Source organism: Narcine bancroftii, chromosome 8 (genome assembly GCF_036971445.1).
Source record: "Narcine bancroftii isolate sNarBan1 chromosome 8, sNarBan1.hap1, whole genome shotgun sequence".
In the NCBI taxonomy this organism is placed as follows: Eukaryota; Metazoa; Chordata; class Chondrichthyes; order Torpediniformes; family Narcinidae; genus Narcine; species Narcine bancroftii.
Genome location: NC_091476.1, coordinates 65,639,276 through 65,651,932, shown reverse-complemented (window position 1 = coordinate 65,651,932; position 12,657 = coordinate 65,639,276). Strand labels below are relative to the sequence as shown.

General features: G+C 53.6%; 1 protein-coding gene across 3 annotated transcripts in view; it reads right to left on the bottom strand.

Moving 5' to 3' along the window:
* The window catches only part of LOC138740794 (potassium channel subfamily K member 4-like), a 46,237-nt gene that overhangs the window by 14,233 nt on the left and 19,347 nt on the right, over nt 1-12,657 (bottom strand). For all 3 annotated transcript variants that reach the window (XM_069893895.1, XM_069893896.1, XM_069893894.1), the window contains 6 exons: nt 8,345-8,578; nt 4,212-4,430; nt 3,551-3,668; nt 3,224-3,384; nt 2,268-2,454; nt 1,402-1,544 (listed from right to left, as the gene is read on the bottom strand). In XM_069893895.1, the coding sequence (XP_069749996.1) occupies nt 1,402-1,544; nt 2,268-2,454; nt 3,224-3,384; nt 3,551-3,668; nt 4,212-4,400 (798 nt within the window). In that variant the 5' untranslated portion in view covers nt 4,401-4,430; nt 8,345-8,578. The remainder of the gene's footprint in view (nt 1-1,401; nt 1,545-2,267; nt 2,455-3,223; nt 3,385-3,550; nt 3,669-4,211; nt 4,431-8,344; nt 8,579-12,657) is intronic.

The window sequence follows — 12,657 nt, the reverse complement described above, 5'->3', positions numbered from 1 at the left end:
GTGACTCTGCTCCATGTGAACCTGCATTATGCCTATGTTGAATACCCGGACGGATGGGAGGACCCAGTCTCGGTAAGGGACCTAGCCCAAGCCGGATCAGGCGCAGCAGTGCCTTTGACTCAACCTACCCCTATTCCTTCTCCCCCAGGTCATGTGCTTGAACAGAGGGACCAGCACCACCCCACCAGCTCAGGCCAGTCTGTCGACAACGCCGTTGGGGAATTGAGCTAAGCAGTGGCCGCATCCTACGGGCCTGCCGGCGACACAACTCCGGCAAACCCAATCCCGGCACCATGGCGGTCACACCAGATGTTCTGGCCTCCTGACAGGTACAGCCTCTAACCTCCATCCATCCTGGGGTTGGTTCTCAAAGAAGGGGTGAATATGATAGTACAGATTCTATCACCAATCTGTATATGAACATATGTTCAGATGGTAGTGTAGGATGATTGTGATTGGCTGAGAGTGTAGCCACACCTACTGGCAGGTCTTAAAGGATTGCACCAAGCCAGACCAGGTCATTCTGGACTGGTCAACCTACTTGTGATATGCTCCAGTCTTTTAGTTAATAAAAGCCTTGGTTTGGATCAACAAGTCCTTGGTTCTTTCGACACGCACTACAAGCTCCCCCCCTCCTGGCCTCTCTCCCTACCTCCCCTCCTGACACCCCCTTACTCTCCTCCTCACCACCCTGCTCCCCACGCCCCCCTCCTGGCCCCTCTCCCTACCTCCCGGCACCCTCTTACCCCCCACTCCTTACCCCTTCCTCACCCTCCTCCCTATCTCCTCTCTGACATCCTTCCTGACCCCCCCATTCCTTCTCTCCAGCTCCCCTCCTGGGTCCCACCCTATCTTCCCCTCCTGACACCCCCTTACTCCACCTCCCCATCCTCCCCACACGCTCCACCTCACCCCCCTTCTCCAACCCCTTCTCTATCTCCCCTCCCAATCCCCCTCCAAACACCCTTCCCTAAACAATCGCCCTCGTCGCTCCTCATCTTCCCCTCTCCCTCATACCTCCCCTCCCCCCACACCTTTCTTTCTCCCACCCTCCTCCTCCCCCTCCCACCTCCCTCCTCCCCACCCACTCGCCTTCCAGACACCCTCCCTCCCCACACCCCATCACTCCACTCCACACCCGCCCTCTTCACCCATCCCCTACCCATGAATCTGGGATTCACCCTGCCTTGGGAAACAAGCCAAAATGTTAAAAGTCTCATCTGGGCCGTAGCAGGCCATATTGAGCCATAGCAGGCCAAGCCAGGTAAAACTGGGCCATACAAGGCTAAGCCAGGTAGAATTGGGCCATACCAGGCTGTACTGGGCCGTAGCAGGCCGATCCAGGTAAAACTTGGCCATTTCAGGCTGAGCAAGGATGGAAAACCTAGGCCAACACGTTACCTCTGCCTGTGTCCTTCTGGACAGGACCCGGAGCCAGTCACCGATCATGGAGAAGATGGAGGCAAAGTAGGCAAGGCCCAGAACGATCCAGAACCAGACCAGGGGTTTATACCAGACTTTGTAACCCCGACTGGAGTCACTGCCTGCCAGGAGAGAGAGAAAAGGGGGGACCCCCAAAGGTTAGAACCGCATCCTCTCATCTGAGCATGATCGGAGCAGAGGCCAAACCCCATCTCAGGTCCTAAGAGGTGAGTGCTGCCCTCTTGGCCTATTTTGAGGTTGCTGTATGGGCCTGGAGGAGGGTACAGGCACCGCAAAATCCAAACCCAACCTCACCCTCAAGGGACATGAAGGAGGGCTGCGCCATGGGACCAGGGATGGCTGAGGCCTTCTACTCCAGGCTTGAATCCCCGCCTGACAAAGCCTTCACCTCCACACCTCAATCACAGCCTAGACAAGGCCTTCACCTCCAAGCCCATATCCCAGCTTGAATAAGCGTTTAACACCAGCCCGAAATCCTACCTGGACAAGGCCTTCACCTCCAGGGACAAATCCAAGCCAGAATAAGGCCTTCACCTCTAGACCCAGTACCATCCTGGCCTTAACCTCCACGCTCGAATCCCAGCCTGGTCAAGGCTTTCATCTCTAGGCTCGAGTCCCAGCCTAGACAAGGCTTCACTGCTAGGCTTGCTGATGAAGATATCCCACGACCTTTAGGCCCAGATGAGGCCTGTCCCAAGCCTCTACATCGCCCGTACCACTCACAGATGGACCATAACCCGTGACCCTGAGCACGCTCTACCCTGCCATACGGAGCTGTGGGCTGACCTGCCTGGATAGCACATGGTGACGTTGCACGGACTCACCTGCCACGTAGTCGCCAAAGCCAATGGTTGTCAAGGTGATGATCACAAAGTAGACGGATTCGAGGACACTCCATCCCTCCACCCACTGGAAGACGAGTGTGGGGCTGGAGATGAAGAGAAAGCAGCCCAACAGCAGGAAGAGAAGGACGGAGAGGACGCGGATGGTAGAGGGGCGGACACCACACCTCTGTAACGGGGACACAGCCATGAGGGGGGAGGGGAAGATTCTGTCAAGGGACAGAACCGTGGTGGGGGAGGGGAGGGGCGGACACCACACCTCTGTAACGGGACATAGCTGTGAGGGGAGAGGGGGAGGGGAGGGGCGGACACCACTCCTTTGTAACAGGACACAGCTGGGAGGGGGAGGGGAGGGGCAGGGTGAGGGTACGTGCGTGGGGGCAACACAACACCTCTGTAACGGGACATAGCCGTGGGGGGGGGGAGAGGGGACAGGGGACGGCCACCACACCTCTGTAACGGGATATAGCCATGAGGGCTGTCAGGGATTTGGGTAATAGGGAGGGGGGGATAGAGGAGGGGGAGAAGGAGAGGATGATGTGAAGGAGGGTGGGGTGGGGTAGTGGGAGGGTCAGAGAGAAGGCAGAGGGCGGATGGGTGCACGCCACACCTCTGTAACGGGACAGAGTCGTGAAGGGGAAGGGAGAAGAGAGGTCCCTCTATCCCTGGGTCAAACTGTATACAGTTCAGTCCATGTGTCCCTGCATCAGACTACACAGCACTGGTCCGTGGGTCCCTATGTCAGACTGTACACAGCACCGTTCTGTGTATCCCTGTGTCAGACTGTATGCAGTTCCAGTCCATCTGTCCCTGGGTCACACTGTACGAGGGTTCACTGGGGATATTTACCAGCCAAATGTCAGGGACGGCTTTGACAGGGGGTGGGGATATGGAGGCGGGTAAGCAGGAGATGGTCCAAAAGATGGGTCCCAACTCACCTGGAAAACCTTCTCGACTTTGCCGATCAGCTGCCCCAGGGCCAGTCCAAGCTGGTCACCCACCCCCATCAGGAGAGAGGCAAACATCGGTATCCCCACTAGGGCATAGACGATACACAGCAGCCTGCCCTCATCTGTCCTGGGGGCTACATTCCCGAATCCTGGAACCAAAGGAAACAACATTGCGGGGAGCAGGAAAAAACCCCAGCGAGAACGAGATCACCCTCCCCCACCTGAGTGCAGTGGGTGATGGGGCGGTGGGTTGAGTTGACGGATGGATGGGGTGCGGCAGGGATACCCTGGCCCAGATGGGCCAGCTGGCCATACCAATGGTAGTGATGACGGTGCCGGCAAAGAAAAAGGCGCCGCTGAGGTCCCAATTGCTGGGAAGGTGGCTGGAGTTGCCTGTCGGATCGATGCCCTCCTGGGCTGCTGATACCATCTGCTGCAGGGTGGGGAATGGTGAAAATCGGATCAGGACCACCAGCCACTCAACCACTCCCTCATCCTGCTCCCACCTCACCCTCCCTCACTGCCCCATCCCTCCTCGACCCCCACCCACCAATACCTCCCTCCTCTCCCAACCCTCCCCCACCTTCCACCCCGTCCCCCTCCCTCACTGCCACCAACCCAGTGCCCCTCTCCTCATGGCCCCTCCTTTCACCCACCCTCCCCTCCATCTGACCTTTTCCCTCTCGCCCATTCTCCCATCCACCCTCCCCTTCCTCTCCTCACCCTTCCAACACAACTCCTCCCCACTTCCCTACCACCCCTCCCCAACTTCCCCTCCCACCCCCACCCCATCTCCACACTCACTCTCCCTCCCCTCACCTCTACCCCCTTTGCCCTCCCTCCCTCCTCCTCTCCCCTCCCTCTCCCCTGTCCACTTTCCCCTCCCCCTCTCCCCTACCCTCTTTCATCCTCCCTCTCTCTTCCTCCTCTCTCACCCCTCCCTCCCCCTCCTTCTACCCCCACCCCAAGTGCCCACCTGCAGCAGCAGGTCCAGGTCTCCAGCCTCCACGCACGAGTGGTCCTGAAGGAAGGCGAGTCGGGCGGCCGCTGCCAGCATCCAGCGCTCCCGTTCCAGCGGTTGCTCCATCAGGTGGAAGAGGGCAGCGCCGAGCACCAGGTAGGTGAGGACGACCAGCAGCAGGGCCAGAACCGTCAGTCTCTCCATCGCTCGGCCCCGGCCCTCCACTCGGCTCCGCTGGAGGGGACGAGAGGCACCGACGGTCACAACCTCCCCCATCCCCCCCCCCCGACAATCACAGTCTGATCCATCCTCCCCGATGGTCACAATCTGACCCATTCACCCCCCCCCCCCACAGTCACAATCTGACACGTTCCCCCGACGGTCACAGTCTGACCCATCCTCGACGGACGCCCTTCCCGTCCTCACGACGGGTCACAGTCTGACCCATCCCCCTGACTGTCACAACCTGTTCCCGCCCCCCTCATGGACGCAGTTTGACGTGTCCCCCGACGGTCACAGTCTGACCAACCCCCCCTGAAAGTCACAGTTTGACCCGTCCCCCGACGGTCACAACCTGTCCCGTCCCCCCCCCCCCCCCAAGACGGTCACAGTCTGACCCGTCCCCCATCCTCTGACGCTTCCCAGTTACCGTGTTCCACCACACCTCTCTTCACAACAATGGGGAGGGGGTTGACAGAGAGAGGGGTTATACTGGAGGGGTAGTATAGGAAAGGGTGGAGTTAGACTGGGGGTATTATAAGGAGGGGTGGGATTAGACGGGGATTATTATAGGGGGAGTGGGGTTAGACTGGGGGAGTTATGATAAGGAGGATGGGATTAAACTGGGGGTATTATAGGGAGGGGGAGAGAGTATTTTTTCTCTGCGCTACAAGACCAGTATTTATTGCATTCCCCTTATTACCCCCGAACCGGAGAGGTTGTTACACGGAATCGCTCTGTCAAATCGTGAGGTGCATAAACGACTTTCACTGCACTTTTTCCACGATCTCCCCACTCACTCGCTGCCCGTGGGCGTCCACATGTTGTCATCCCCCCGCCTCTCCCACCGCCTCTGGCAGCTCGTGTCCTTACCCACCGGGACGAAGAACACCCACCTGTCACGTTTCATCTTCCCTGCCCCAGGTGAAAAAGACTCCTATCCCCACTTCTAATTTAATAAGGCTCTGTGAAGTCGCCCCTCCAGTGGGAATAGCCACTGCCTATATAATCCCTCCCCCATTCCAGGTAACGCTCTGGTGAGTCTCTTCTGTGGTCTCTCTGTCGCTACCTTATCCTTCCTCGCAGAGTGGGAACAGATCTGTACCATTGGGGGTCTGGCCGCAGTAGGAGAAACCTCCTCCCTGAAGCCTTTTAATTTTACAACAGCCTGTGCTGATTCACTACAATTTACCCATGGGCTGTGATTAAATTCCTTGATGGGTAGAGAGAAAAAATTTGTTGGCACAAACTCTGATTCACTTTCTCCCTCCCTCTCTCTCAAATACACACACACACACACACGGATACACACATTCACACACTGTACACACACACGGATACATACGCGCACACACAGACACACATTCACATAGACACACTGACACTGTACTCTCAATCAGAGACATACATTCACACAGGCACACACAATACTCTCTCTCACACACACTACTCTCTCACACACACATTCACACAGGCTCACACACACACATTCACACAGGCTCACACACACACATTCACACAGGCTCACACACACACATTCACACAGGCTCACACACACACATTCACACAGGCTCACACACACACATTCACACAGGCTCACACACACACACTACTCTCACGCACACACACAGACACACAATGTACTCTCACACATACACACATTCCCACACACATTGTACTGTCACACAGGCACATGCACACACTACTCTCACACACAGTACACGTGTGCATACACAGACACACACATACATTCACATAGACACAGCACTCTCACACAAGCACTGATGGCGCACACATACACACACGCGCAAGCACAGAATTACACAGAAAGATATAGATTATTACATACAACAGAAAGACACATACAATTTCACGCACACACTTGGAAGCACACACTCACACACCCACTGGCAGACACAGTCATCCCTCAACAGGTACCATCACAGCCACACATACCCACACTCACAGGTGCATTTAGAGTTATCGCACACACTGAATGCACCCACCCCACATTCATTGCTAATACACGGTCTCTCTCCCTCACCCCCCCTCTGAATCTCTAAATCTCTTTCCCCTTCAATCTCTTTCTCTCCCTCCCTCTTCCTCTCCCACTCTCTCTCCCTTTCCCTTACTCCCCATCACTCCCACTTGCTTCCACTCTCTTCCGCCTCTCGTCTCTCCACCCTCCCTCTCTCTCTCCCTCTTCCCTTTCCATCTTTCTCCTCTCTCTCCCCCTCTCCCCATATTTCTGCCCCTCTCACCATTTCTCCACCCTCCATCTCTCCACCCTCTCTCCCCCACTCTTCACCGTCTCTCGCCCCCTCTCCCTCTTTCTCCCATCTCTCCACCCCCCAACTCTCTCTCCCATCTCCCCACCCTCTCTTCCTCCCCTCCCTCCTTCACTCCCCACCCGCTCTTCCTCCCCTCCCTCCTTCACTCCCCACCCGCTCCCCCCCTCACTCACTCACTCACTCACTCACACAGGAGACGGAGCTGCGCGTAAGGAGTGAAGACGGGGCCGACTCCACGCCTCCGACCGGTCCCCGCAACTCCGTCGCTCTCTTTCCCTTCCTCCCTCCCTCCCCCGCACAGCCGGGGATCGCAGGCGGGGCAACAGCGACTGCAGGTGATGCGCGGCAGCTGTGTAAATGGGAAAGGGAGCAGCATGCGGTGGACGGAGACTGCTGTTCCCGGTCTCCGGTCCAGCTGTTCCTGTTCTCCGAAGGACGGTCCAGCTGTTCCCGGTCTTCGGTGGTCCAGCTGTTCCCGGTCTCCGGTGGACCGCGGTCCAAAAGTTGCTCACCGTGTGCACCTCCTGCTCTCCAGCTGCCGGCCGGTGAACTCCCAGTCACCGCTTGCAACTCATTAACCCTTAGCTGACCCGAGCGCCGTTAAACTAGATCACGTCGACCTGATCTCCACTCCCCCGTCATCACCACCCGGCACCCATAACCTCAACCACGCCCCCACCCGGAGGGGGTTAGACTGGGGGGTATTGGAGGGAGGGGGAGGGGATTAGACTGGGAGTATTGGAGAGAGAGGGAGAGGGTTAGACTGGGGTATTGGAGGGAGGGGAAGGGAGATAGAATGGGGGTATTGGAGGGAGGGGGAGGGATTAGACTGGGGGTATTTGAGGGGGGAAGGGGTTAGACTGGGGGGTATTGGAGTAGGGAGGGGGTTAGACTGGGGTTATTGGAGGGAGGAGGTTAGATTCCACTTCTCTTCCTGCAGCCCTTTCTCTCTCTCTCTCTCTCTCTGCTCCATTTCCCCTCCTTCCCTCCACCTCTTCAACCCTCCCTCTCTCATTTCCCTCTCAATGTCTCCCTCCCCTTCTTTTTCTCTCTTATCCTCTCCCCATCTATGTCCCCCTCTTCTTTTTCCATCTCTCCATCTCTCTTCCCCCGTTCCCTCCTTTTCTCTTTTCTCCTATTTCTGTCTCCCTCTCGCCATCTCTCTCCCCTTTCTCTGTCTCCTTCTCTCTATTCTTCTGCCATTCTCTCTCTCTGTGCTTTCATCTCTCTCCCCTCCATCTCTCTCTCTGCCTCTCCATCCACATCTTTCTCCCTTCCTTATCTCTCTCCCTCTTTCTTCCAGTTCCCTCCTCCCCTCCTCTCCCTTCCTCCCCTCTCCTCTGTCTCTCTCTCCCTCCCTTTCTCACCCTCCTCCCCCTCTTCTCTCTTCCTCCCCTCTCCCATCTCTCTCCCTCCCACTTTCTTCCTGTTCCCTCTCTCTTCCTCCTCCCCTCCATCCCTCTCCCCCTCCATCCCTCTCCCCCTCCTCCCCTCTTCCTCCCCATCCCTCTCCCCTCCGACCCTCTCTCCATCTCCCTCCCCTCAAACGCTATCCCCCTCTGTCCCTCTCTCCATCTCTCACCTTCCCTCCACTGTCAATCCCATCCTGTCCCATCACCAGCAGAAGGCAAAACTGACCTGCTTTCAGACGGAGGGACTTCAGCCTGAAACGTTAGCCGTGAATTCCTCCCTGGATGCTGCCCAACATGCTGCGCATTTCCAATCTATGCTTTTCTCCGAATTCCTGTTGATATACTGCCACCCCCATCACGAGGTGATATTAAATTATAGAAGGTTCCATCAAATTAATTGATTTTAAGGTTGCAAGTAGAACTGGGCGCAGTGAGAATAAATTCTCTATGTACGGAGAGTCTGCAGAGAGATTATGGATAGGTTAAGTGAGTGGGCGATGGAGTCCAACATCGGCAAATGTGAAGTTATCCACTTTGGAAGGGAAAATGGAAGATCAAAGTATTAGGAAGCATAGAATACTACAAAAAAGACCATTTGGCCCTTCTACTCTGTGCTGGCATTCCTCTAGTCCTGCACCCATTCCATAACCCTCCCATCCATGTATCTATTACTTACACGGCAAGTGATTGTAGCGAGCAGAAGGGGTGTTGAGAAGGAAAATCACCGTCACTGCCGGAGGGACTGGATTTAGGAGCAGGGAGGTTCTGCTACGACTGGTCAGAGTCGTGGGCAAGGTCACATCTGGAGGACTGTGGGCGGTTCTGATCCCCTGCCTCAAGGAAGGACAGACCGGCTTTGGAGGCAGTGCAGAAGGGGTTCACCAGGTGGATTCTGGGGTTGAGATCTGGGACTGTACTCGCTGGAACTCAGAAGAATGAATGGGGATCTTATCGAGGTAAAACTAAAAACGCACAGACTTAGCAGGTCAAACAGCAGGTAGAAAAAGAAGGAGATGGTATCAAAATGTATAACATTATGAAAGGCATCGATAAGATAGAGGTCACTAAGATGTCCCCGTTGGTGGGGGAGACCAGAACAAGGGACAGAGCCTCAAGATCTACAACCATCTGGTGGTAGATTGAGGACGGAGATGAGGAGGAACTCCTTTTCCCAGAGGGGGGTGACTCTGTGGAATTCGCTGCCCGTTGAAGCCATGGAGGCGACTGTTCCTTGGAGATTTCAATGAGCAGCCGAATCTCCTCGGACCTGCTCGAGAACTGAGACATTGGTATTCTTCCTTGTCGGTCGCCTTGGTGTCCTGGCACCAGAAGAGCTCCTCCGACACATGGATCCCTGGAACGACAATCCTCAGACTCCCTCCACTGTCCCTCAAGGAAGACAGGCATGTGGTCACTGGCCTCCCTCCATGTGTGTCTGTGTCAGTATGTGTGTGTGTCTGTGTGTGTGTCAATGTGTGTGTGTGTGTGTGTGTGTGAAGTTTTTCTGAACTCCTCCTCACAAACCCTGACCCAAGTGTCAGGTCCACCCTCCACACGCGGCCAGACATGGGACGTGCTGAACTTTGTCACCCGTTCACTTTGGCGGAGGTGTAATTGAACACGGTGATGAATTGTTTGGTAAATGAGTTATCAAAATCCAATCCCATCTCAATTACACCACTGGGATAAAAGGAACTGTGTTCTGCCTTGGGCTGGCACCCATACACACACACACACACAGACACCCAAATGGGAACCGGAGAAGTCGTCTGGTTGGAGGGAGCCCAGACAGAGAAGAGGTGTTGCTCCTCCAGTGAGTGGTCTCAGTCTGGCAGCACACGAGACCATGGACAGGCACGTTGGCCAGGGAATGTGGAATGAACCTTTTGCCCTTCAATCAATGACGCCCGCCCCCACCCCAGGTATGTGGATGGACTCAAGCCCCACCAGTTTCAAGGATGGTTTCATTTGCGCTGTTATCAGACTCATGAATGAACCTCACACCTTTCTCTGAGCCAACTGATCTCTCCCTGTACCTCTGCACTGCAGCCCATTTCTTGCTGCCTATGTATGGGGCATCCACCTGGACTGCTCGCCACTTTGTCACAGCTCCTTGGTTCAGGTGCCATTAAATGTGTTGAACTTGAAGCTGGACATTCGAGGGGAAGTGCAGGGAATCACAGGGATAACGTGCAGACTCCATGCGCACAGACTCACCCACACACACACACACCTGGACACGTGAACACTCATGCAGACACACACATTCAGGCACACACACAGGCACATTCATGCACATTTACACACACCCACACAAAGATATTCATGCACACACAGACATGCACACACAGATACACAGACACATGCACAAAGACATACACGCAAACACTGATACAGACATATGCACACAGACATACACGCACACACTGATAGACACATGCACAGACATACACACAAACACTGATACAGACACACGCACACACACTGATACAGACACATGCACACAGACATACACACAAACACTGATACAGACACATGCACACATACAGATACACACAGAGCCACACATTCACACTGTACACATGTACACAAACACATACACAGGCATATGCACACAGACATACACACGTGCCCTTGCACAGACACCAACACACACACACACACACACACACACACACACACACACATATTACGAGGTCCCACTGTCACATTAAGGATCAACAAATCAAGCTGCAAACATGCTCTGCTTTGGGGAGACTGGGGAGGCCACAACTCATGCATGCACCAACGTGGATACATTTGAAGAGAGGAAATGTGTTGCTTGTCCAGGGCCAGAGGTGAGTGAAAAACACAAAAGGAGTAGCAGTTATCTGACGGAAGACGGTGTCGGCGAGGTGATGGACAATTTGCTCTGATTCTCACTGCTGGGGGATTATTGAAGCCCACCATGACCAAAGGAACGGTCACTTTGATGGACCCTTGCCTGATGTTTTAGAAGCTTCGTGGAAGCCACCTGTTTCGGTTCCTTGAGAAAATAGGGGAGTTGTGTCAACCATCCGTCTGAAAGGTTGTTGGCTCTGGAAGTAACTCGACAAGGCATGCGTGTTAATGAGGAAGTGGCGACCACCTGATACCTCTGCCAAGGATGTTCACCAGGTTGAGGCTCCTAAAGGCTAAAGGAATGAAATTTTAACCTAGTCATCTTGGTGTATGGAGAACTAGGTATCATGAAACAATTCTATTGACCTAATTTAAGAAAAGATGTTGGAATATTTTTGCCGGACCCTGCAATTACCAGTGTTACAGGCCCAGAGGACCCCAAAATCCAGCAGCAATAGGCACTCACCAAGACAAATGGTTACTTAAACAAAAGTTGCTTTTAATTATCTTTAAACATGAAAACAGAATCGCACTTTAACTTATCACTATTAACTTTACCCCCTTCTAATTCTAAGCACATGTGTGTGTAAGTTCAGATAAGTTCTTTGGTTCACAGTCCAATCTAATTTTTCATTCCTCTAAGTTCACTGGCTGCAGGCAATTCTTATACTGTGCACTAAATTTAACATTTATGAAGTTCACCAGGCTTTGGTGCTTGAAAGGTAAATGGTTACCGCTCAGGAAGGTTCTTGTCGGTTTTCAGAGAGAGATTTGTTGTACACTGGATACCCACAACTGATTCCTTTTCAATCAGCCACTTCAGTGTCTTGCTGATGAAACTTTCCCCCTCAGGATTCTCCAGATGATCACCTCTTTCTTTCAGGTCACCACAGAGTTCCTTTTTGTTTCTCTTATTTCAAGTGGAACATTAGGCAGCCAGTCCTCTCCTCTTGCATGAACCACAAGGGCTTTGGCAAGGTTGAACCAAGCATTCACAACCCAAAATGGGATTTTCCACAAGCTTGCTAGCTTGTCCTGTTCCAGTCCCAGCTGCTGTTTCTGACTGTAAAACTGTAGAACTGATCTCTGCCTCTCTCTCTCTCTCTCTCTCTGAGAGAAAAAGCCTGTTTGACTCTCTCTGCTTGCAAAATCACATGTCCCTCTTAGAACAGCGGTTCCTACAAGTTATTTCATCTGTTGCCTTTTTGTAAACAACAGTCCATTAGTGATGTCTCTTGGGCACTCTTCAAAGCTTCTGGGGCCCCAACATGTTTAGCATGAGCAGAGCTCCAGTATTTTAAATAAGATCTGTTTTAAAGCGTTTGTATGTGACCTACACAAAAAAAAACTGCCCCAATCTATCTCCCAAAAACATATCTATATACAATACAAACACAACATAATCTGTCAGACCAAGTTGTGACAACCCAATCAGGTCCCCGTTCGCGCCCCCCTCCCCCCCCACCACAGCGGCTCCTTTACAACCCAATCTGTTTTTTTGCGAACCCTTTTATACACCTTCTTTAATATAAAACTTAGCAAACATATCACAGTATTTCAAACTTAATCCAAATGCATGTGGTATTTTATTAAAAAAATGAAAACCTCCTCTAAATCCTTTCCCCACACATCCTCCCCTCCCCAACCCCCTACAAACAA